General features: G+C 53.0%; 2 protein-coding genes across 3 annotated transcripts; both read right to left on the bottom strand.

Annotated features, from left to right (window-relative positions):
* Nucleotides 1–2,296: 2,296 nt before the first annotated feature.
* Nucleotides 2,297–8,188, bottom strand: STX5 (syntaxin 5). 2 transcript variants are annotated; one of them, XM_039481149.1, is made up of 11 exons: nt 8,032–8,188; nt 6,426–6,636; nt 6,254–6,324; nt 5,888–5,943; nt 5,432–5,502; nt 5,121–5,237; nt 4,865–4,921; nt 4,684–4,756; nt 4,354–4,454; nt 4,146–4,267; nt 2,297–3,882 (listed from the first exon to the last, which is right to left on the bottom strand). In XM_039481149.1, the coding sequence occupies exons 2-11, from the start codon at nt 6,615–6,617 to the stop codon at nt 3,723–3,725; spliced, it is 1,020 nt and encodes a 339-aa protein (XP_039337083.1). In that variant the 5' UTR covers nt 6,618–6,636; nt 8,032–8,188; the 3' UTR covers nt 2,297–3,722. The 2 variants fall into 2 exon arrangements, with proteins under 2 accessions (XP_039337083.1, XP_039337084.1); XM_039481150.1 differs by lacking the exon at nt 8,032–8,188 and adding an exon at nt 6,752–7,341.
* A 315-nt stretch (nt 8,189–8,503) lies between these two features.
* On the bottom strand, nt 8,504–22,813 carry WDR74 (WD repeat domain 74). The gene is made up of 12 exons (XM_039481148.1): nt 22,625–22,813; nt 22,418–22,524; nt 22,058–22,179; nt 21,306–21,369; nt 20,895–21,038; nt 20,432–20,533; nt 19,734–19,834; nt 19,268–19,323; nt 18,849–18,991; nt 18,614–18,670; nt 17,116–18,295; nt 8,504–8,803 (listed from the first exon to the last, which is right to left on the bottom strand). The coding sequence occupies exons 1-11, from the start codon at nt 22,683–22,685 to the stop codon at nt 18,113–18,115; spliced, it is 1,140 nt and encodes a 379-aa protein (XP_039337082.1). The 5' UTR covers nt 22,686–22,813; the 3' UTR covers nt 8,504–8,803; nt 17,116–18,112.
* Between the last annotated feature and the right edge of the window lie 1,907 nt (nt 22,814–24,720).

Raw genomic sequence — 24,720 nt, 5'->3', positions numbered from 1 at the left:
AAGTGGAAACCCTTATGAACCAGACCAAAAAGAAATCAACCCCCCCAGATCATTTTATAAAATAGAAATCTGGTGATTTTTATGGGGGCCAACTTTTTTTTTTTTTACCCCTTGAGATTGGCACTATTTGCAACCTCTTTGGGGCACAGGTTGTCTCTGCTCTGTTTGTGCAGTGCCAGCACAACAGGGCCCCGGACTAGGGTTCCCACACACTACCACACACCAACTAATGAACTAGAGGTGGATGTACTGCGCCTGGAGAGGAGCAAGTGGTAGGATGGACACACTTTCCAGGGCCCTGAGACTGCATGAGATCCCACAAACAGAATAGGCATTCCCCAAAAACAAGCCCCAGGCAGTATCTTTTGGGACCATGTCATATTAAGTGACCATATCATATTAATGCTTTATGTATCTCTGTGGGCCAGGGACTTTATGCACTCCATGGGGGGAGCAGGGCCGCCCAGAGGGGGGGGACAAGTGGGGCAATTTGCCCCAGGCCCTGCAGGGGCCCCCACAAGAATTTTTTGGGGCCCCTGGAGCAGGGTCCTTCACTTGCTCCAGGGCCCCCAGAAAACTCTCGCGGGGCCCAGGCCCCCCGGAGCTGCTTCTGCTCCAGGTCGTCATCGTCAATTTGGCAGCAGGGGGGTTCTTCCGCTCCGGGGAGGAAGGACCCCCACCGCCGAAGCGGGAACCGCTGCCGAAGTGCCGGGTCTTCGGCAGTAATTCGGCAGCGGGGGGCTCCTGCTGCGGGTCTTCGGGGCACTCTGGCGCAGGTCCCAGAGCGGAAGGACCCCCCGCCACTGAATTACCACCAAAGCGGGGGCCCCCTGCCGCCAAAGACCCCAGGCCCCCTGAATCCTCTGGGTGTCCCTGGGGGGGGAGGGTTACCACAGCTCCTCCAGGAACCAATACCCCAGAGGTCAATTAAGATGAATTACTTAAGGCTTAGGTTGTAAACACCTCCAGAGAATTGTTTCCCGTGGGGAGGTTTGAATATCTGGTCCAATCTGGCTTTTCCAGAGACCAACAACGGAGGAGGTTTTGCTCTACAAAGGTAAACTGATGCAGGGCCATTTCTCTGATCCAGCAAACAGACAGGACTTTCTGTCTAAGGGGGGATCCCACCCTTGTGGAATAGTTGGAAAGACTTTAGCTGAGTGGGGCCTTCTAAGACAGATGGGTGATGCCCACTATTAGCATGCCTGTAGTCTAGGATTTTTTTTAAAGATGTTCTCTGTTATGCTTTTACCTTAAAAATACATGTGCTTAAAGAGCTGCATGGTGACTTGTAATTGCTGGCAACACACTGGTCATAGTCCTTAGGCACTGGCTGTGAGACAAACCTGCCTGCTGGAGATATCACAGTGGAAGGCTGTGCAGCCTCATAACCCCAGTGAGGAGGGAGTGGGACAAGGGTCTCTGCCCAGAGACCAGTGACAGCTGGAGATCTGAGTGGACCACAGTGGGGATACAGTTGAAGTTACCCTGAAACTATGGCACCCAGTTTGCCTTGCATTGCAGGGCTTGTCAGGACACTAACATCTCAGTGAATCAGAATAAGCTTCTCAGTGAACCTTCCACCCATCCCCTGCAAGGGGTCTCTCCTTTCATGTCTGCTCCTTCCTGGTTCTGATGCTCTAAGAAACTGAATTGTTGCCACTAGGCCTGGCCCTCTGTTGGTGCCCAGCACCCCCACCAGCACTTTTTAAATTATCCTATTTGCAGCAGCCCTGTTGCCCCCATCCCAGCATCTGGTTTATATACAGTCTCCCACCACCACCGTCAGCTCAGCCCAGGGGAGGACCTGGTGTTCCCCTCCCTCTGCCATCTCTCCTAGAGAGCAATCAGCAGGTTCCAGCTGGAAGCAGCAGCCAAGCACAGGCCCCTCTCACTCTTTCCATCCAAACCCCAGAGGATCAGACCCAGCTGACCCAGGTGGTAGGGCAGGGCAGACTGCGCTCAGGGCAGCTGCAATGGTCTGCATGGCCCCACTCTCTCCCCTCCCCACTTTTCTCAGTCAGAGGACACTGTCCAACTCCTCAGTGCATGAGGGAAGCTGGCCAGCTGGTTACCAGCTCAGAGGTGTGGGGAGCAGGCTCAGCCCAGGAACCTGCAGGTCACTCCCAGCAGCTTCCCAGCTAAGAGGAGACCAGAGCACAGAGACCTCAGGGTGGCAGCTAGGTCTGTAGACATGACCCCCCTGGTCTCCCCACCCAGGACAGTGGCATCCCTCCCCAAAACCCCGTGCCATCCCCAGAGCCCAGCCCGCAGGAGACATATGGCCAGCAGCAGGTTGGGGTTACAGTCAAGCTTTAATTTCTTTCCAGACTGACTCTGTGCCCACTCCTCCCAGCCAGGAAGGGGCAGGTTACACCCCTCCTCTTCCTCACAGGTCTGTGTCTCCCCCTCACCTGACTGCAAAGGGACTCTCATTAGCTAGAGGGGGCAGCACCCACATTGGAATGTTAAGACCAGGTGATTGTGGGGAAGAATCCTGGGGATGAAGGGGGGGCTGAGGTCACAGCAGGGTCATGACCGGGGATCATCTCAGCCACCATGATCAGGCCCTTAGCGCCCTGGGCTAGGCCAGGGCAGGGTTATTTACATCAACCATTGGACAGGACATTGTGTGGGGGTACCAGCAGGGGGAGGAATAAGGCCCCTGCCCCTTCCCACTCTGCTAGGGGAAGGGGCATCACCCCATAAGGGGTTGGGGTTTAGCAAGACCATAGAGAGATGGTGAGGGGGGTACCATGGCCTCGCACCTCCTACGATGTTAAGGGAAGGAGCCACACACAGCTCACCGCAGGGACCACAGTGGAGGGGACTGAGCTCTGCCGCTCCCGCCACAATCACAGCTCAGGTGCAAGGAGCCCAGTGCTGCCCACCCCAGAGGGGGGCCATCAATGCAGGACTTAGAGCTTCTCTGGGAAAGGCCAGCGTGTGGTGGTACCTAGGCAACAGAGCAACAGCGGGAGGGGGGTGTGGGGGAGACACACCCACCTCTCCCTCTGCACTGACAGCCATACAGACAGACCTATCCAACTGTCAAGGCCAACCCCAGCTGCAGTGGCGCCCAAGTGGCCGGGGAGGGGTGCAGAGTGGGGAGTCTGTGCTTGGGGCAGCCCCATAACTATGGGAGAAGGATGAGACTTAAATACACAAAATACAACTAAGGGTGGGGGGAACGGGGCTAACCCGTCACTCAGCCAAATGCCCCACGGGGCTGGCAAAGGCACGTCCAGGGGGCAACCCCTTCCCCATGCACACCAGAGAGCTGCTAGGTGATGAGTGCCAGGGTGGGGCAGTTAGTCCTGGCTGCAGACAGCTGGTGAGCCCCTGCGCAGGATAGGGGGAGGAGTAGTCCCACACGAGTTGTGAGGTGGGCTCTGATGAGAGTCCCAGCACTAGAGGTTCCTCCAACACTGGTGTCAGCACCCCACAGGCAGCACCCTTTGCTGCAGAGTCCTGGCGCTACCACACAAGGGAACCAAGGCACCTGCCTGCCCCAACTCAGTCCTGGGACGTCCAGCCTGGGGGTTCCCGGAGCTGTAGCAAAGTCCACAGGTCACAGTGTGAGGAGGGAGAACCCCTCTGGCACCAGGCTTCCCCACCTGGGTGAAAACTAAGAGTCCAGCGCACAGATGTCCAGTAGTGGCTCTGCCAGAGAGAGGGTGGGGGCTCCAGGTGCTGGGGGAGGGCAGATGCAAGGGGACAGCTCAGGCCAGGAACACCACAAAGATGATGAAAAAGACGATAAGGATGAGGAAGATCTTGACCATGAGCCAGCGGTTGGAGGTAACTGACTGGAAGTATTTGAGGATCTCAGAATGTGCGGCTTCCACATTCAGCTGGGCGTCCTCCACGTTGGCATCAATCCTGTGGTGGGGAGAGAGGAAACAATTGAGTGATGGGGCCCCTGGACTCCCCCACCCACCAGGCCTAGTCCCAGAGGATGAGCTCCACACTCTGGGTGTGGCAGAGATGAAGCTTGCCCCCAGGGCCAACGTGGGTGAGTTACAGATGGCCACTGTTCTGTGTGGGGAACTGGTTCCAAGCCTCAGGAATGCGGGATGAGCCCCCAACTGGGGCTGCAGGGAAGGGAGCAGGAAGCTGTCCAGCCATGCCTATGAAGTTGGTACCTCTGGATGGTCTCCTCTTGCTCCTTCACCATGTGCGCCAGCTGCTGGAAGATGGAGCCCAGCTCCACGATGGTGGATTCAATGTTCTGCATGGTGTCCGCCCGGCTCTGGATATACGAATCCTACAGAGGCGAAGGGGAGTCAGTGCCTGGGGCAGCCCTCATCACCCCCAATCCTGTCTCTGGAGCAGTCCTCCCCCCACCAGTACCTGTTCATCAATAAGCTGCAGTTGCTGGCTCGTCCGGTTGTCCATGTCAATGGCCACATCCCCCGCCCGCCGGGGTTCATCCTGCAGCATCGCGGAGCCACCTGCAGAGAGAAGCCAGTGCAGTCAGGGCTGCCAGAGACTGGGGAGCCCCGCAGCCAAGCCCCAGGCTTCCGCACTCCAGGCTCCCAGAGCGGGAGGGCCATCCCTGCCTCCACACAGGAAGTTACCTACTGGTCTCCCTTCCCTAGAAGATGGCACCTATGCCCCCCCAGAGGGTGCAGCAGCCCCCTCCCCCAAGCATCCTCTCAAGACAATGGGCTCTGGACTCACCCAGGTTGCTGGCATTAAGGGGAATTGGGGTGCGGGAGAAGTGCTCACGCCGGCTCCGCTGTTGCTTCAGGTTCTAGGGAGCAAGGAGAAATCGGAGCTGGGGTTAGATGGGGGCAGGCGGGATCTTGGCGTGCTCTCTCCCCATGGCGGGAGGGGAACAGGGGACGTGCTCAGATCTTACCTCTGTTCTCACCTCCAGCACTGACTTGAAGTCATTGGACATTGAGGCCAGTTTGGACTGAAAGGGAGGAAGTGAAAGGTGAATAGAGAACTGGGAGCAGGGCCCTGACTCAACTATTCCCACCCCAGCTCAAAAATCACAGCCCCCTCCACAATCCATTCCCCCTCCACCAGCTCAGAGCCACTCCATTTCCCTCATCAGCTGCGAGCAACACCCACTCCCCATGTCTGTTTCTAGCGGCTCCACTCCCCCTCACCTGTAGTGACACCACAATGGTGTTGGAGTGGGTCTGCACGTGCCGCCCACTCTGGCTGCCCTTGGCCCGCACGAAGTCCTGCAGCTGGGCAATCTGCTTGTTCAGGCTGTTGATGTCCTGGGGGAGAGAAATTGCTCCAATCTCAGTTGAGGCCCACACCCCCACCCGATCCCAGCTGCCCTTTGGCTCCCACCCAGCTGGGGTTGCTGTTCACGGCTCCGGGTCCTTTCATTCCTGCCAACCCCACCTCCCAAATGAAGAGGCCGTCTCTGTCTCAGCCACCAGGAGATGCAAGCCTAGATCACACTAACCTGTTTGATGATGTACGTCAGCTCCTCTATCTCCACTGCCTTGTCGTCAAACAGGGACTTCCGCTTGGCCACTGGGGACAGAGAGAGGGTTCATGGGGTGTCCTCTGTGAGGCCAACCCACCTGGCAGGCAGTGGGGCTGGGGACAGCCCCAAGGCCAGCTCACAGGAGTCTCGGCTTCTTCCCTCCACTGCAAGTGCCCTGCTTTATCATGGCCCCCAGGATCAGAGCTAACAGCCCCTCACACATGCAGGTACAGCACCAATTACCCTCCCTCACTGCTCCTCAGCGGCCCCATAGCCCATCCCAGCCGAGTGAGACAAGTCTGTGTCTCCAGTTCACAGTGGCTATAAAGAGGCAAGAAGTCATGTTAACCCCCAGTGCCATCAACAGCCTCACCATGTGTGAGCCCACACCCCCAGGCAGCCCCCTCCTACCCTCCCTCTCCCCCCACTCACAGATAGTCAGCTTCTCCAGCTTGGCAAAGGTGTTGCTGAGATCTTTCCCGATGCGCCTGGGTGGAGGTAGAACAGGAGACCAGAGTTAAGGATGAGGTAGGGTCTGTGCTCCCTTAGCTGGGGCCTGCTCACTAAACAGTCCAGCAGGGCACTCCCGCCTTACCCCAGCCCTGACCTCCAGGACAGCCCCCTCCCATCCCCATTCTAGGCCAGGCAGCCTGCCTCACCGTTCCACAAGATTCCTTTCTTGCCCATTGATCCTGAGCCACCACCACATACTCCCGGTTATCCAGCTGCTGAGCCCCCTCCCCAAGCCTTGGCTGGCCCAGGCCTCCTCCAAGACCAGGTCACTCTGGCCCCACTCACTTGGCTATGACGGTGAATTCGCTCCTCTGGCGCATGGCGTTCAGAGCGGGTTTGTTCAGCTGCAGCCCATTCTGAAAGGAGAAAGACAGACTGAACTCAGGTGTTCTGGGGCTGAGCATCCCCCATACTAACAAAGAGTGGGCCTGATGCCCCCCAGGAAACGAGGACTCACCTGTCTGCTCTGCAAGGACTTGCAGGCGGAGAGGAACTCCTGGGTGCGATCGCGACATGACATGGTGTCCGGGAATGACAGGGAGGAGGCGACAGTGGTGGCAGCAGGTGGGGGCAGCTCCTGTATCTGCGAAGGTCCCAGATAAACGCCCTGATCCGTGTTCTTAGAGCCGTGGCGTTTTCTCGTATTCATTGAGGCACATAACCTGGTGCTAGGGAGAGGGGAGGCCATGGGCTCAGGGGCTTGGTTAATGGCAGAGAACCAACATTCCCCGCACCTGTCCCCATTAACCCTTTGTCCCACCCCGACCCCTCAAGCACACTCACTATCACATCATCTCCTCTGGTCCATTCATCTCTAACTGCAGCAAGGCGGTCAGGCTACTCCAAGGCACCCCTGCCTGCCCATGCAGATGCAGCCCCTGACACAAGATCCAGATGGGGATCCAGGCTCCTATGAGCTCAGAGAGGGATGTAAAGGGCTTCCCCAGCAATTCATCTGCAGTTCAGAGAGGAGAATGCTTTGTGGTGCCCAGAGTGCAAGGGAAGAGCCAGGCATGTACAACAGGGAGAACCCCCCTGCCCCACTGCACAGCTGCAGAAGCCCCCCAGAGGTATCAATGCTATCCTGCCCCAAGCTTCAGTGAGGTCCAGTCCCCCTGTGAGCAGCCCAGCATACAATATGACACTGGGTGACAGTGACAGGCAGGGATAGTGGCAGCAGAAGCCAGTGTCAGGATCAGGCCACTAGGATTAGAGTTCCATACAAGCAGAGGCAGGAAGGGGGCAGGACTGGGGGCTGGGCTCCGCAACAGAACCCAGAGTAAATAAACACTGAAGGCACTTGGATCCCTGTCCATATGTTGGGGGTAGTCAATTATTTTCTGTTAAGGTCCAAATTTCTTGGTGAAGCTATAGTCAAGTCCAGACTCCAGAGACACATTTTTCACACGGAATAAAAAACAAACAACAAACAACAACACCAGGTAAATAAAAAGATTTCATCGTCCGTTCAAAAGTGTCTGGTGGTCCGGATTTGGCCCACGGTCCCTCTATTGACTACCCCCGTGCACCCCGGTGCTTCAGGCCACTTGGTGAGAGCTGCCCCACAGCCCCCTTTTGCCTACCACTCAGTGTCCCTAACCCCATTAAACAGAGAAAGGAAGTGAGGCACAGAGCGGCGGTGGGGGGAGCGACTTCCACAAAACAGCAAATAACGGCTAGGTGGCAGAGCCAGAGAGAGAACCCAGGAGTCCTGGCTCCCATCCCCCCGCCCTCCCCCACTGGGCCCCAGAGCAGGGGGCTCTGAGCAGGGAACTCCGGGGGGTGGGAGGAGCAGGGAGAAGTGACGCTGTAAGGATCAGCCGGGGCAGACCCTGAAAGAGGGAGACGAGGAGAGGAACCTTGGGGAAGCCCAGAGCGGGGGGGGAGCCCGGGGGCCCCTTTGGGGAGCACAGAGCGGGGGGGGAGCCCGGGGGCCCCTGGAGGGGACACACACGGGCGGGGGGGGGAGCCCGGGGGCCCCTGGAGGGGACACACACGGGCGGGGGCTGCCCCAATCTGGGCCCAACCCTGCCCGGGGGTCCCGATCCCGCCCCCCGACTCACCGAAACGCAAATCTACCGCTGGTTCTCGCAACCTAGACCCCACCGGCCGGGTACAACGTCACTGCCACGTACGCCTCACGTAACACGTCAGCGCGCCACGCCGAGACGTGCCACGCCCCCTCCCCGAGGAGCGCCTTCTTAAAGGGGCCGTGCTTGTCATCAGCAGTCCTGACCCCTCGTAACCCCGGCGTGGCGGGGAGCCCCAGGGGACCAGCCCCCGCCCGGCCCCTAGCTGAAGCCACACACGCCACGGAACCCCCCCTATACCCAGCCTCTGGGCACTGGGCCCCCACAGCCCGGGGACCTCCGCAACTGCCCGTGCAGAACTGACCTCCCACCCACCCACGCTCCTCAGGTGTCCAGGGAGTCCACACCCTGCCATGGGGCGCTGCCTGCCATGCCCTGCCCTGCCCGGGGGCACTGGGCCCCGCCTCCAGCCCCTTCCTGGGGGCAGTAAGCCCAGCACAGAAGCAGCTGTGAAAGTTATGTTTATTCCCCCTCTCTGTTAGCAGCAGGGCAGCCCTTTAGGCTGGAGGCTTTTCCCCAGTGGCTTCGGCCTCCTTGGGGCTGCTCTCCGGGCCAGAATCGCTGGCCCCAGGCAGAGTGGTGGCAGACGTCGTGCTCTTGGTGCTCCTTATGGAATCACGCCGGCTACCAAAGATGGAGACACGTCTCCAGATGACCCGGATGTTGAGGCTCTCAGTTGAATGCACCTCAGGGGTTGGGTCCACGATCCGCAGCTGCTGCTTGCACTTAGGCCTGAGCTTGTTGTCTGCAATGGAGGAGCGTAGGCTATCAGCATGTTGACCAGACCACACGGATACCCCAGGCCTCACCCATTCCTTTTTGTTGGAATTATTTATGCAGGATATTGTCATGACACTGATTTAACCATAAATTCCTTTATTGAATCCAAAGGCCACATGGTATTTATACAATTGCTCTAAACATGCCTACAAAGCCTAAATAATAAGCAATTTACCACATCCAGACAATAACAAAACATTTATAAGCATTTGATCAAGATACTTACAAATGAGCTAAACCCTGGGGGTACTTAGACCCACATTGGTTGGCTCCAATATGGCCAGGCAGCTATTAGCAATTAATTCTTTAAGAGTTAACTTTTTTCTACCCTTTAACAAATAAGTGATGTCTGTGCCAGGTACTGACTTCAGCTAAAAAAAATTGGAGACAGGTCACCCTTATTCCCAGTCTTAATCCAGATAAAATTACAAGCTTCTTTCTCTCCTATGTCTTTCCTCTCTATCTGTCCCCTCCTTCCTGCTGTCCAACAGTTTTTCCTTTGGACCTGGGTTCACATGGGCCTTAATTTTTGCAGTAACATTGGTGTGTGGGGTGGGAAGGGCCATGTTGGCTCATTGTAAAACAGATGTCCTTTGTCTTATTTAAAACCATCTGCAGTCACCCCTATCAGTCTGAGGCCTTCTCTTCAGAAACAGATTTAATTAGTTATTCTTTGAACCAGACATGCTCCCTACTTCAAGCCTTCTGGCCCTATAACTAATTACGTTCAAGGCCATTCTTTACAACACATTTCTTCAGCCAAACGTAAGCTAACTTGAATTCTCTATTTTTAAATTTATTCTACATTCCCCACTTTGAAACCCTACATACTATGTGGGTTTTACTACATTAAGCATTTCAAACATACTTCTACAATTTTATACAACCCTCAAACTTTGCAATATAGAATTAACAGAATAATCACCACAATAACACTGGTAATTACCAAAATGTTAAATGACCACCATTACTATATGAATGTAGTCCCACATTATAAGATTGCTCTGCCATTACCAGCATAGACAGTTTTTGCTTCACCAACTTCCCAGCAGCATCTCAGCTGTACTGTGAAATTTGGAGATTGTTCACCCAGAGTGAATGTACATGCTGGCAACTGTCAGTAAGACATTACACCTGCCCATGTAAGTGTCCTCCAGATGCAAACAGCATTCCAGGTCTGGGGATTTCCAGACCTTGTAAATGCCATGCAACACCATATGTGTGGTAGAGCTTTCCAGTATTTCCACTGGTAACACTCTGGCCAAGGCTTTTTTTCCCCACAAACTTCATGGTTTGGACTCTTGTTCCTTTCTTACCCTGGACCAATGAGGATTACCTCCCTTGTACCTAACCTTTAAGTTTTCTGTGGTCATAAAAGAGGGCAACCTTCTTTGTTCTCTCATTTAAGGATGCTTTTACTTTATATATCATGTATTTACAATGTACTATGCATGTTTTTGCTTTTTACTTTTCATGGTAACAATTTTACCTTGTGCATTTCCAAAAAAATAAAAATAAAATTACATCATGCTTATAAAACAATTCAATGCTTTTTTATCAATAAATTATTTGCTTTGTTCATTTTTAAGATACAATACCCTAGATGCTAACTCTTGTTGAAAACACTTCCTCATTTAATCATAGAATCACAGAACTGGAAGGGATCTTGAGACAGGGCCGGCGCAATCCATTAGACAACTTAGGCGGTCGCCTAGGGTGCTAACATTTGGGGGGCAGGGATCACGGCAGCCGGATCTTCAGCCGCCCCAGTCGTTGGTGGTATTTCGGGGGCGGGACCTTCTGCCGCCTCTGTCGGGGGCGGCATTTCGGGGGCGGGACCTTCTGCCGCCTAGGGCGGCAAAAAAGCTGGCGGCACTCCTGCCTCGAGAGGTCATCTAGTCCAGTCCCCTGCACTCATGGCAGGACTAATTAACTAGACCATCCTTAACAGGCGTGCGTCTAACCTACTCTTAAAAACCTCCAATGACAGAGATTCTACAACCTCCCTAGGCAATTTGTTCCAGTGCTTAACCACCCTGACAGTTAGGAAGTTTGTCCTAATGTCAAACCTAAACCTCCCTTGCTGCAGTTTAAGGCCAATGCTTCTTGTCCTATCCTCAGAGGTTAAGAAAAAAATTGTCTTCCTCCTTGTAACAACCTTGTACGTAATTGAAAACTGCTATCATGTCCCCCCTGTCTTCTCTTTTCCAGACTAAACAAACCCAATTTTTTCAATCTTCCCTCATAGGTCATGTTTTCTAGATCTTTAATCATGTTTTTGTTGCTCTTCTCTGTACAATTTGTCCACATCCTTCCTGAAATGTGGTGCCCAGAACTGGACACAATACTTCAGTTGAAACCTAATCAGCGCGGAGTAGAGCGGAAGAATGACTTCTTGTGTCTTGCTTACAACACTCCTGCTAATACATCCCAGAATGCTTTTTGCTTTTTTTTGCAACAGTGTTACACTGTTGACTCATATTTAGCTTGTGGTCCACTATGCCCCTCAGATCCCTTTCCGCAGCACTCCTTCCTAGGCAGTCATTTCCCATTTTGTATGTGTGCAACTGATTGTTCTTTCCTAAATGGATGCAATCCTTCTGCAGCTAGCTTCTGTTAAAATGCTTGGAGTGTGTCAGCTTGGTTTCAAAGTGACATACCAGTCCCCAATAGTTTAGCTTCTATGCCAATTTTTGGCAGGTTTAAGCATTTTAAAGTTTAAATTTTTGTCCATAAAGTCCTTTTAATAGTATTTAACCATTTTTGACCAAATTCCAGAGACTGCAAATGAGTGAAATTCAATAAAGCTGGTGTCTGAATAAGTTACCCATTATTATACAGTATCTCCTTAATGGATTTAACCCTAAGCCATTATTTGGAATTTGTTTTTCATTTTAAGGGATTTTAATCTTGTATTCAATTAGCTTTAGTAGAAATATTCTTTTTCCATTTATAAAACACTCCCATGTAAGTTTTCACTCCCTTCATAATATTTACTTTACACCACAGTTAAACAAAACTTTTGGACAGATTTTTAATGGTTAAGCTCCGTTTCTTATATTCACTGATCTTCCTTGGTTCTGGGTTGGCTTCTGTTTCCAAAGTACACAGGCATCTGAAAAAGAAAACACAACCTGTTCTGGCTCCTCTTTGGAGCTTTTATTGAAATAAATCATGTATGTTTCTTTTATCCCGTTTACAGTATATACTGCATAGTCCATGGGGAAATGCACATTCCTTCCATATGTTAACTTCATTTTTTTATTTGCTATAACATTATATTAGCCACATATGAATTTTCATGTGAAGTATAACTGTTTTGTGTTTTCAGAATTTCCATGTCCCCTTATCAAAGTGACTGATTACTCAGAGCCACCTTAAGGCTTCCTGTTCCTACATTGTTTCTCTTGTACTCCTTTCTGCTGCTGTTGCCCCAGAGGCGCACTATCTCTTCATTCTTCCCCTGCAGCTCTTTTACCTGCTGTTTTATTACTGCAATAGGATCAGGGTCTCTCCCCACTAGCCAGGTTCTGGCCGCCCCTACCACATCCTCTAGCCCTTATTTAAAAGTATCTTTAACTTTATAAAAACATTGAGGTTCCGAAAGGTTTAAATGCTAAATAGCAAAGCCAAAGAACACTACCTTTGTTAACACACCTGTGTTTGGCAAAAAATGTCTGTTTTGCAACTTTGCATTCAAGATTCAAACAGATTTTTAGTGAAATCTTTAAAAAACCAACTCATTGTAAACCATGCAAAATAGGGTTCTACAAACCAGGTGTGCTGGTTTAAGGCCTTAAAGCCTTACATAATTAAACAAATTTATTTCCATTTAAAAAAAAACATTTTTGCTTAACTCTCCTTGCACTGCTCTAATTATTTTTACACAACTGTATCCCGATTACATTCCCTACTGGTAAATTCGTAGGCAGTCGAGTTCCAGTGGAACCCCCTTATTTCTATTTAGTGATTTTGACTAAATCGTCCATAGTCAAATTATTCAAATCAGATTGTCTCTGCCTTCAGCAGTCATGTACAATTGATTATTTACAGACCATTCTTTGGGAAAGGGGCACATTTTCCTTCAGAATGGCTGCAAAGGCTTCTGGGGACAAAAGCATAGTGGTAATAGTCCTCACCACCTATGCAGTGTTAATTTGTGCAACAGTTCCTTTTAACTCCTTGCTCTCTTTCCTTAAATCACTTACTTATCTCCCAAAGTGACACATTTATCAGATGATTTCTTGGTTGCTAGCTTATCTTTGTCCTTTTTTGTACCCATTCTTTAGCTATAACTACTGTTCTCTCCATGGTCTCCCTTGGGTATTACTCTTTAAAATTCCAGTGGCAGTCAATGGACCTCTGCCATGCCATGCCAATAATTTATCTATTTACAGCATTCAACAGACCTTTGTTGTGCTCTGCCAGGAATTTATTTGTGGCATTCATAAGAACATAAGAATGGCCATACTGGGACAGACCATTGGTCCACCTAGCCCAGTACCCTGTCTTCCAACAGTGGTCGGTGCCAGATGTTTCAGATGGAAGGAATAGAAAAGGTCAATTTACTGAGTGATCCATCTCCTGTTGTCCAGTCCCAGCTTCTGGCAGTCAGATGTTTAATGACACCCAGAGCACGGCATTGCATCTCTGACCATTTTGGCTAATAGCCATTGTTGGACCTATCCTCCATGAGCGTATCTAATTCTTTTATTTTTTTAACCTGCTTTACTTTTGGTCTTTGCAGCATTCCCTGGCAATGAGTTCCACAGGCTGACTGTGCATTGTGTGAAGAATAGATCCCTGCTGTGCTCTGCCAAGCATTCTTTTACATAGGTATCCAAAGTACTTCTTTCTATTCCCCTTATGTTACAGAATTTCTCTTTAGGAGAGAATTCTCTACTGGCAGTACAGAATTACAGACATTACTGTATATATACAGTAAAAGCTGTGTTATCCAGCACTTTACCAACCAGAAAGCTCTATAAACCACCATTTCTGATCTTCACTGAAAATTTGGTTTCTAGTCCGGTTGCTGCGGGGCTGGCAGGTTCCCCGGAAGTGGCAACATGTCCCTGCTGCTCATAGGCAGAGGAATGGCACGAGGGGTTTGGAGTGTGGGAGGGGGTGCAGGGCTCAGGCTCTGGGAGGGAGTTTGGTTGCGATAGGGGGTTGGGGTGCAGGAGGGAATGCAGGGTGCCTGATCCAGGCAGTGCTCACCTCATGCAGCTCCCTGTGAGCAGCAACCTGTCCCTGCTGCTTGTAGGCAGAGGTGCAGCTAGGCGGCTCTGCATGCTGCCTTTGCTCGCAGGTGCCGTGGCCAATGGGAGCTGCGGAGCCAGGGTTCAGGGCTGGGTGGGGGTAGCGCGCAGGGCCACCTAACTGCGACTCCGCCTAAGAGCAGCAGGGACATATTGCCACTCGCATGGAGCCACCCAAGGTGAGCACCACCCGGATCCAGCAGCCCACATCCCTGCCCGCCCCAACCTCCTTCCCCGTCCCCAGCTCTAAGCCCTCCTCCACACCCACAGTAATAAGTCACCAGGACCAGATTTTATGCACCCAAGCATTCTGAAGGATCTCAGAAATTAAACTACAGAACTATTAACTGTGGTATGTAACCCATCACTTAAGTCAGCTCCTGTACCGGATCACTGGAGGATAGCTAATGTGATGCCAAGTTTTTAAAAAGTCTACAGAGGCGATCATGGCAATTATGGGCCAGTAAGCCTAACTTCAACATCAGGCAAATTGCTTGAAACTATAGTAAACAACAGAATTATCAGACACATGGATGAACATGATTTGTTGGGGAAAGAGTCAACACAGCATTTGTTAGGGACATCTTGCCTTGCCAATCAGTTTGAATTCTTTGAGGTCAACAAACACATGCACAAGGGTGATCCAATCAGGGGCAGCTCCAGGCCCCAGCACGTCCCCGTGGGGTCCCCCAAAGATCTGTACTGGGACCAATGCTGATCAACATATTTATAAATTATATGGAAAAGGGGGTGAACAGTGAGGTGTAGATTTTACAAAATTATTCAAAACAATTAAGTTGAAAGTAGACTGCGAAGAGCTACAAAGGGATCTCAAAAAATTGGGTGTCTGGACAACAAAATGGCAAATGAAATTCAGTGTTGATAAATGCAAAGTAACACACATTGAAAAAAAAATAATCCCCACTATACATACCAAACAATGGGATCTAAATGAGCTCTTACCACTCAAGAAAGAGATCTTGGAGCATTGTGGAGAGTTCTCTGAAAACATCTGCTCAATGTGCAGCAGCAGTCAAAAAAGCGAACAGAATGTTGGGAACCATTAGGAAAGGGATAGATAATAAGACAGAAAATATCATAATGCCACTATATAAATCCATAGTAGGACCACATCTTGAATACTGTGTGCAGTTCTGGTCACCCCATCTCAAAAAATATATATTGGAATCGGAAAGGGCAAAAAATGATGAGGGGTATGGAACAGCTTCCATATGAGAGATTAAAAAGACTGGGACTGTTCAGCCTGGAAAACAGATGACTAAGAGGGGATATGATAGAGGTTTATAAAATCATGAATATTGTGGAGAAAGTGCATAAGGAAGTGTTATTTACCCTTTCACATAACACAAGAACCAGGGGTCACCTAATGAAAGTAATAAACAGCAGGTTTTAAACAAACAAAAGGAAATATTATTTCACAAAACACACAGTAAACCTGCGGAACTCATTGCCGGGGATATTGGGAAGGCCAAAATATAACTTGATTAAAAAATAATTCAATGATTCATGGAGGATAGGTCCAGCAATGGCTATTACCGAAGACAGTCAGGGATGCAACCTCACATTCTGGGTGTCCTAACTCTCTAACTGTGAGAAGCTGGGAGGAGACGACAGGAGATGGAACACTTGATAATTGCCCCCTTCTTCTAGTCATTCCCTCTGAAGCATCTGCCATTGGTCACAGTCAGAAGACAGGATACTGGGCTAGATAAACCATTGGTCTGACCCAGTATGGCCGTTCTTATGTTGGCCCCAGAGGACAGGTCACAACCCCTTCACTCTGGAGTTTAGAACAACTGAAATTATTGTCATTTGTCCTGCCACAGGTGCCAGAACATTGGAATTATTATTTACGCAGGCTATCATGATACAGATTCAACCATAAATTCCTTTATTAAATCCAAAGGCCAAATGATATTTATACAATTGCTCTAAACAAATTGCCTACAAAGCCTAAATAATAAGCAATTTACCACATTCAGACAGTAACAAAACATTTATAAGCATCTGATTAAGATAATTACAAATGGGCTAAACTTTGGTTCACATGGGCCATACGTTTTTCAATAACACTGGTGTGTGGAATGCGAATGGCCATGTTCGCTCATTGTAAAACAGATGTCCTTTGTCTTATTTAAAACCATCTGCAGTCACCCCCATCGGTCAGAGGCCTTCTCTTCAGAAATGTCTCATTTCTAGTTATTCTTTGAACCAGACATCCTCCCTACTTCATGTCTTCTGGCCCGATAACTCATTACCTTCAAGATCTTTCTTTACAACACGTCTTCAGCCAAACTAAAGCTAATTTTAATTCTCTAATTTTATATTTATTCTACACCTTTACAAGTTCTATCGTAAGGCAAATTAAGAGCCACCATGAAGTAGTGTTGTCCAGTGGAATGTCGGGGATCCAGAGCTCCTGGGTTCTATTCCTGGCTCTAGGAGAACAGTAGGGTCTAGCTGGTCACAGCGGAGGGATAGCTGGTCATCAGGATGCCTGGATTCCACTCTGCTCTGGGCAGAGTAGGGACAGGAATTTCCCCTCACTGGCTCAGAGTTTCCCCAGAGAATAAACCCAAAGACATAGAGTGCAATGTGCACTGCAACCCCAGCAGACCCAGGGGTAGGAGTGTGACCTGGAGGGAGTGGGGGCCAAAGGAGCCCCCAGCTGGACAGATTGACAGAGATTTCTATTTATCACAGAGCAGCATAAAGGACCCAGTAGCCTTCCCCTGTGGGGATTCCATCTCCCCTCTGTAGACCCCCACTCCCTGCGGAAGTCCCATGATCCCCCTCTTTCCAATGCAGGAATCTCCATCTCCCCCCACCCCCGAAGATCCCCCCATACACGTGTAGCCCCGCCGCCTGCACAGCCTCCCCCCCAATACCACCAGGACCCCCACTTGTAGACCTCTCCTTTCCTCCGGCAGGGGTCACCCGCGCCTGCAGGGATTCCTCCCCCCGGAATGCCCTCCCAAGGCAGGGATCTCCCCACCTGCAGTGCCACTGGGCCCCTCTGCTCCGTCCGGCTCCGCGGCGCGGGCCCTGCGGCCGGAGTGCATGCAGCCCATGGGTGCGCCGCCGCCACCTGGAGCCCTCGGCTCCGGACGCCGCGCAGTCCCCGGGCGCTTTGTGAGGTCAGCGCCCAGCGGCGCCTCCCCGGCGCAGTCTCCAGGCGAGGGCACGGCCCCGATTCCTGGGGACCCGCTGCACGCAGCACCCCGCCCGGCTCGGGCCTGCTCCCATGGACCCCTCCCAGCAGCCCCGCCTCCGGCTCCTCCACGGCAGCAGCTCGCAGCTGCGTCTCCCACGTGTCCTGCCCACCCCAGGTGAGACAGGCCCCCGAGGGCGGAGGCGCCGTGTAGGAGACTCCATGGCTGGGGGCAGGGCAGAGAGGGGATAGCCAATGGCTACAGCACAGACCAGCTGCACGTGGATGGAGAGCTGATGTGACGGGGGGGAGTCATGTACAGAGGCCCCTCCCCCAATACCCACCCTGGGAGCAGCCTTCCCCCCCCAGGCACTGGACCATCTAGGAAAGAGCAAAGCAGAGGGCTCCTGCCAGTGCTCCACCGCACTTCACTCCCCCCACACAGACACACACACTTCCAGGACAAGGCATGGTTACAGGTTCTTTTTACACTGCTGTGTGACAGCTGTTACAGCTTGGGGGTCCAGGGGCTGATCCCTCACCCCGTGGGCTGTGGCTGCCCCCAGCTCAACCCACCCGTGCATGTACGTTTGTCCAAAGGTGGGGGGGGAGCATTCTCTGAGAGGTTAGGGCCCTGCCCACCCCAGCTAGGGCTGGCACATTTAAGCCCCTCCTCCACCCCAGCCCCTTTCAGCAGCAGGGGAGAGTCTGGTGCCTCTGGCCAGCAGAGACATGAGGCTTCCCCTCCCTCCCCTTGTCCAGGCAGGAGTCCCTATGGCCGGGGTGAGGAGTGAGTTCATTATCCTTTCTGGCTGGGGCACAGGCTCCCCACTCGCCCCCCTCACGGCCCAGCGCTCGTTCTCTTCTGCTTCTTGGGACGCTTGCCTAGCTGCGTCTCCCGGACATTGGGGTCCACGGTGCGCTTGAGCACTGTTCTACTAGCCACCGTCTCCATGCCATCCCACAGCTCATCTTCCTCCTCCTTCACGTCTGCTTGAGGGGCTGTAGGTTCAGGCTCTTCATCCTGGGGGGGGGGGGGGGGGGCGAGGTATTGAGGGAGGCACAGTCAAAGCAAGCAGCACCCCCCCTGCAGTCCCCTGACTATGTGAAGGGGCCCCTATAGAAGGCCAAGGGAGGGGCCCCACCCACTACCTTAAGCAGGTTTTAGGGGAGCAGAAGGCCCCGGCCCTGGGGTCTCTCCCTTGCTCCCCGCCCCCAACAGCCCTCAATCCAATAACAATGCAGCCAGGAGAGAGGCAGCCAAGATGCAGCAACTCCACAAATGGAGCTCCCACACCCAAGAGGGAGCCCCCTTTGCTCACTCCCCTCCCACCACACTCACCTCCCACTTCTCACGGCTGGTCAGCAGCAGGCAGTTCAGCCGGGACTTCAGATACACCTGCAAACAACAGGGGTCAGAGATCAGGATACAGCAACACGTCCATAAGGGAGAAGGAATCGCTGCAGCTTTGGCCTCTCCCAGCAGGGGGCACTGTACAGAGTGGCAGGAGCAATGGCAGCAGAGGCACTACCCGCAGGGGTGCTGTGCATGGGCTAGGCGAGGGCGCAGCTCTCACCTTGTGTACCAGGCGCTTGTCCTCGATATTATGTACCCGCAGAAAGCGGTCAAGGCCACAGGAAGCCACGAGTGGGAGGGTTGGGTGACACTGGACGCTGCGCACACTCCCAGCAAAGCCCTTCAGGCATTTCACCAGCCGTCCTGCCACAGAGAGAGACGGACCATCACCGAGCCAGCGCCCCCAGTAGCACCCTCTCCACTCACTCAACCTCAACCTAGCCTCCACCTCCTAACTCCCCACCCCCATGAATCCCTCCTCCACCCCCACAGGCTAGACTTCTCCCCTGCCCCAAGAGGAACAATGTTCCCTCTCCCCTACAGAATCTCATACTCCCTCCCAACATTAGCCCCTCCATACCCTGAGGCTGGCAGCAGCAAAGTGCTGTGGGCTGCATCCTCGCCCCAGCCCCTGCTCACCTTGCCGCAGGTCGATGACAGCCACGTCCCCGTGTGAGCTGCCTACCACCACAGAGCTGCAAGAAGATGGGTGTCAGGCACAGGCAGGACAGGCGCCACCACTTTAACTCCCCACCCCATGGTCACAGGGATGCCCACTGCCCAGCCAGGCTTCTGCACTCCACCACCCACCAAGGAGCCATCAGCAGCTCCTTCTCCTCCACCCCAACCCACTCTCCATTCAGATCTGGGAACAGAACCCAGGATCCTGGGCTCCCAGCCCCCCTGCTCTGACCCAGGAGCCAGTGCTGCCTCTCACCAAACAGAACCAAATGGAGGTCTGGTGCTGAGCTCTGAACAGCTCTCAGCTGCCTGCCCTTGGCATTCGTAGTCGGTGCCTCACCCCAAGCCACAGAGCCACTGCACTGCCCTCCCCCAACTGTGTTCAGTGCCCCCGCCCCCTCAGCAGGCAGGGAGAGTGACTCACTCAGCACCAGGGGTGAGGGAGAGGGCTGTGAGGGGATACTCCCCATAGGTCGCCTCCAGCACAGGGCGCCGCTGTGGGGAGCTGGGGTCGTACAGCCGCACCTGGGAGAGACAGAGAGGGCATCAAAGTGGCCCTGCACACCCCCTCCCTGGCAGGCAACCACTCTGCCCCAAGCAGATGAGCTGGGGGCATCAGAGGTCAGCTACTGTCAGGATACAAACCCTCCAAACACCTGAATGCCCCTCCCCCCAGCTCTCCCTTCTGCATTTCAGACCCTGATTCCCCTTCCCCATCTGCCCAAGCCCTCCAAACCCCAATCCAACACCTCTATCGCCCCAACTCTTCCCTCCAGTCCACCTGCTCCACAATCCCTCATCCCTGTTTGCACCTCAGACTGATCCCCTTTCCCATCTCCCCCACCCCAAACACCATCCTGCACCTCCCCTTCCCCAGGTCCCCCTCCCTCTACTCCCAGCCTCTCAGACCCCAGTCTGCTCATCCCTCCCTCTGCGGGCTCCCCAGATCCTGATCCCTTTCCCACCTCAACCCAGCTCACACCCCCACCACCTCTCAAGTCCCTCCCCAGACCTCCTCCAGAACCCAATCCCCCCCACACGCTCTTCCAGACCCTAATACCGCCTCCCCCCTACAGACACCAATCCCTCCATTGCATCCCAATCCACCCCTCAGGCTCCTACTTGGTGGTGCCCAGTGCAGGTGACAATCTTCTCAGAGCCAGGTAGGAACTGCAGGTCACGCTCCCACACAGGCACCCGGAGATTGAGCCAGTCATTCCGCACCTGCCAAGAAGGGTGAGGCAGGGTAAGTGGAACCACAAGGCCTGGGCTAGGTTTGCTCCCACATGGCCTGAGAGGGTGCTGGGCTCCAGGCAGGGGCAGGAGATGAAATGTAGATCTTGCCAGGGATTGGGGGGAGCGATGGAGGGAGGAGGAGTGTGTATGGTGGGGCACAGGCTCAGGAAACAATGGGTGGGGTCAGGACAGACTCTCCCCCAAGGCATAGGATATAGACTTAGGGCCAGGCCAAGGGCTTCCCTCCCCCCAGGGGCAGATGCTGATAGAGGGCATGGCCAGGTAGGGGTACGGCCAGGACTCCCTAGAGCATAGGCTTGTAGGGGGAACATCTAGGGCAAGCACTCACATTTTTGGCATGGAAGATGGGTTCCTCAAGCCGGTGCAAGTCCCAGACCTTCAGAGCGTTCTCCTTCCCACCTGTCCCCACACACTGCGGCTGGGCAGGGTTCTGGCGCATACGGCACACGCCAGCTCCCACCTGGGTTTCCATCTAAATGGGGCAGCAGAAAAGAGGGAGTTACGATACCCCCGAGTGCAGGGATCCTGGCAGGACTGAGATCCACTGCACTTACCCCTCCCCACACAGCATACAGGAATTGTCCCCACACCGCTCGACTCCTTGGGACCAGCCTGGGAGGCAACAGTGTTAGTCCTAATCCAGCTCAGATTCCTTCCTAATGCAGCATTCCCCACTTAGCCATACCCCACCACCAACCCAGCATCCACTGCCCCAGGCTTCTCCCCAAGAGACCCTTACGTTTTCGGATGAGGCATCCCGCCAGACCTTGAGGAGACCAGACTCCACACAGGTGATGATGGAACTGCACATGCCGGCCAAATGGTGGGGGTGAGAAGGAGAAAATCCAGATATGGTGGAGAGAGAAATAAATCATTGTTAGTTTCTAACAGGAGGCATAGGCCACACTCACTACTGGAATTAGGGGGTGAGATGGATGGATAGGCAGACAAGGAATGGGTGTCACAAAGGGAACTTGAATCTCCTGCCTAAAGAGGGTGAAAGATGCTTCTCTCCCCCACTCCCCCCATGGGAGTATTTCTTTTTGGCAGCTGGGTAGATTAAGTCTCTTAGTGAACCATCCAACATCAGCTGCTGTAAGAGACAGGACAGCAGGCTAGATGGGCCCATTGGTCTGATCCAAAGGTAGGCATATGCATGCATGTTGTGATGAGGTTCAAGGAGCTCCATGGGGGTGGCAGGGAGCAGGAAAGGGTAAACGATCTAATCCAGAGGTTAGCTGCATGAGACCCAGGGTTAGATGGATCTACAGATCTGATGAGGTGGGGAGGGAGAGGGGGAGACTTGGGGATAGAGGGATCCATGAGTCTCCCGGGAAGAGGAAAATGTGAGAGACCTGGAGTTAGATAGGCCTGATCCTGGGCAGGAGGGGATGGGTGAAACCTGGGGTTAGATGAGCCCACAGATAAAAAGCTGGAAACAGGCACAAGGGAGCTGGGGGGCAGATGCCTGGTTCGGGGCACAGGACTCACCTGTCGTGCACGGCCAGGCCACAGAACGAGCCCTCCCCGCCCAGACACTGCCGCGACTCTGTGAACTTTCCTTTCTCGGTGCTGAACAACTTCACTGACCGATCCAGGCAGCCGACGAGGATCTGGGGAAGGAGAGTGGTCAAGGGGCGCCCCGACTGCAGCCCCTCCCACTGCCGCCCCAACCCTTTGGCTGCAGCCCCTCTAGGGTGACCAGACAGCAAGTGTGAAAAACCAGGACAGATGTGTGTGGGGTAATAGGAGCCTATATAAAAAAAGACCTAAAAATTGGGACTGCCCCTATAAAATCGAGACATCTGGTCACCTTAAGCCCCTCCGCCGCCGCTGCCCCGGGCCCCTCACCTCGGACTCGGAGGGGTCCCCCCAGCACATGGCGCAGACGCCCTCATCCCGGCGCAGCGCCGAGGCCGCCACGTAATTGGTGGCCTGTCTCCGCCGCAGGTTCACCCCTAGGAAAGAGACAAGAAATGGTCACAGACTCGGGGGGAGACTGGGACAACACCTCCCCCACCCCATCCCATCCCCATCACGGCCGCCCCTCCCCGATACCTTTGAGGATGCCAGTCTCGGATCCAACCCACACGTGATTCCACCGCGCAGAAGACGCCATCTTGCCTCGGTGCCTCTCTCTATCCGCTCCGGCTCGCTCCCTCCTGTCTGTCCTAGTGGGCCGGAATGTGCTAAAACAGAACGGAAGTGGGGCACGGCCGGACCGCTTACAATGTTACGCCGGAAGCCGGATGTGTGTTAGACTTCGCGATTCGTGACAAACCTGGGACGGGTTTGCTTCCGCTCCGTGGTGTCTCACGGAACTCTTTCCTACCTACACCTAGTCCTACTCGCAACGTTCCCCCCTACTGCCTATTCATTGTGCACGCTCCCCCTCCCCACCAACCCAGATTTCGTGTTACTTGAGCAGATGGTGTGCACCCTTTTTGCATTCTCTGCCCACCTCCCACAGCAACCAGGGGGAGGAGTGATAGCAATAAGTGAGCCAGAGTAGTTGATTTCAACTTTCCCTTATGGCATTTGTTGACTATCGGTCTCATGCCAGTATTTAGCCTTAGATGGGATGTGTCATGCCTCGAGCAGCAGCCGCACTGATGGGCGCAGCTGGGAATTTGGGGTCAGGGAGCAGAGAGTGCCCTTTGTTGGCTGTTTAGATTCTGACCTCATTGGGGCAGGGACAGTCTCTTGCTGTGTCTGACCAGAAGACCCAATCTCAATTAGGGTCTGTGCAGTGCCCAGTCTGATGGAGTCCCTGATCTTGGTTGGGATTTATGCAGCACCAAGCAAGAGGGGACTCTGATGTAAGTTAGGAGTCTCTAGGCACTATTATTATACACATGCTCATAACTGATATGGGAGGAGACGCAGCACATTGTGGTGGTGCCTCATTTTTTTATATTTAACTCTAAATAATCAGACCAGGAGATTCAAACCTGGTTATTAAATGTCAGTAAAATGAGCATTTGACACACAGCCATAGAAAAAATTATTTACACTGGAGTTGCTGAACAACAACAACAGATCTTCACAACTGACATAAGACAAAAACGAAAGCGCAAAGAGTCAGTCCAGCTGTGGCCGGAGTCTGACCTCCTTGTATTTTAATTGCTGAACATCCCCACAGCCAGTAATGGCCCCTTCAGGTCAAAGAGCTCCACCTTCTTTGCATATATCTTATATTACAGAGTAACCCCTCTTTTCCCATTCCTGCAACCTCCCCATCTCTACTGACATGAGTACGAATTTCTGGCTTTGTCTGTATTTTGGTACAGGAAACAATGTCTCAGAGATACTGTTAAGTCCACTAAGGATTTTGCTGTGGCCAATCTGGAAGGTGCTCAGATACTAGGGGGCTGGCAGACCCTAGGCATTCATACAATACAGATCTCATCCACAGCAAGGATGGAAGAGAGACCTGATACAAGGAATGGAAGGAACAGAAAGACAGCTGGAGCCACCCCGAGCGGTGGATTTATCCATCTATCCCTGGCCCCATCACCACAGTATCTGGGCACCTCACCAGCTTTAATATATTTATCCTCACAGTCCCCCTTGGGATGTAGGGACATGCTACAATCCCCATTGAACCAATGGGGAACTGAGGCACATGGAAAAATTAAGTGACTTGTCCAAGCTCACACATGGAATCTGCGGAGGAACAGGAAATCAAACCCAGGGCTACCAAGCCCCAGCCTTACAAGCTAACTAGTGGACCACAGTCCCTCCCTACACAAGCTACTGCTGATACACAGAGGGTAGGGATTGGCAAGGAGGTGAGCAGAAATGGTAGCATCAGGGTCCATCTCAGCTCCACCCCATCCCAGGATGGAAAACCTGCATGCCCAGGGGTCTCTGCATTTCTGTGAGCAGCACAAATACCATCCCTTATGAGGTCACAGTCTGTCTAGGTCCCTCCTCTGCAGGGGCAAGTTCCTCCCATCAGACCCAGCACAGCATGGGAGTCTTAGCAAAGCCAGAGCAAGAGCAGTGGCCTGTTGGGTTCCTGCTTTCCAGAGCTTGTGCATCAGCTGCCTTCCTGCTGCTAGCAGTCAGGGCAGGGGCAGGCTGCACCACACTGTGGCCAGAAAGGGTGGTCAGCACAATGCCAGGAGCAGGGCTGGGCAGGCAGCACCCCT

The sequence above is a fragment of the Mauremys reevesii genome, linkage group 7, assembly GCF_016161935.1.
Source record: "Mauremys reevesii isolate NIE-2019 linkage group 7, ASM1616193v1, whole genome shotgun sequence".
NCBI classification, from domain to species: Eukaryota; Metazoa; Chordata; order Testudines; family Geoemydidae; genus Mauremys; species Mauremys reevesii.
Note: the sequence above shows the minus strand (reverse complement) of the source record. Positions and strands in the feature narration are given on the sequence as shown.

Coding starts and splice junctions, on each gene's coding strand:
- STX5 (XM_039481149.1), bottom strand. CDS start 6,617: ATGAATACGAGAAAACGCCACGGCTCTAAGAACACGGATCAGGGCGTT. Junction 4,922..5,120: donor CCATTGTGGTGTCACTACAG/GTGAGGGGGAGT, acceptor CCTCCCTTTCAG/TCCAAACTGGCCTCAATGTC. Junction 4,455..4,683: donor CCTTAATGCCAGCAACCTGG/GTGAGTCCAGAG, acceptor TTCTCTCTGCAG/GTGGCTCCGCGATGCTGCAG.
- WDR74 (XM_039481148.1), bottom strand. CDS start 22,685: ATGGCGTCTTCTGCGCGGTGGAATCACGTGTGGGTTGGATCCGAGACT. Junction 19,835..20,431: donor CCTGCACTGGGCACCACCAA/GTAGGAGCCTGA, acceptor TGTCTCTCCCAG/GTGCGGCTGTACGACCCCAG. Junction 19,324..19,733: donor TCCCTCACCCCTGGTGCTGA/GTGAGTCACTCT, acceptor ATCTTCTTGCAG/CTCTGTGGTGGTAGGCAGCT.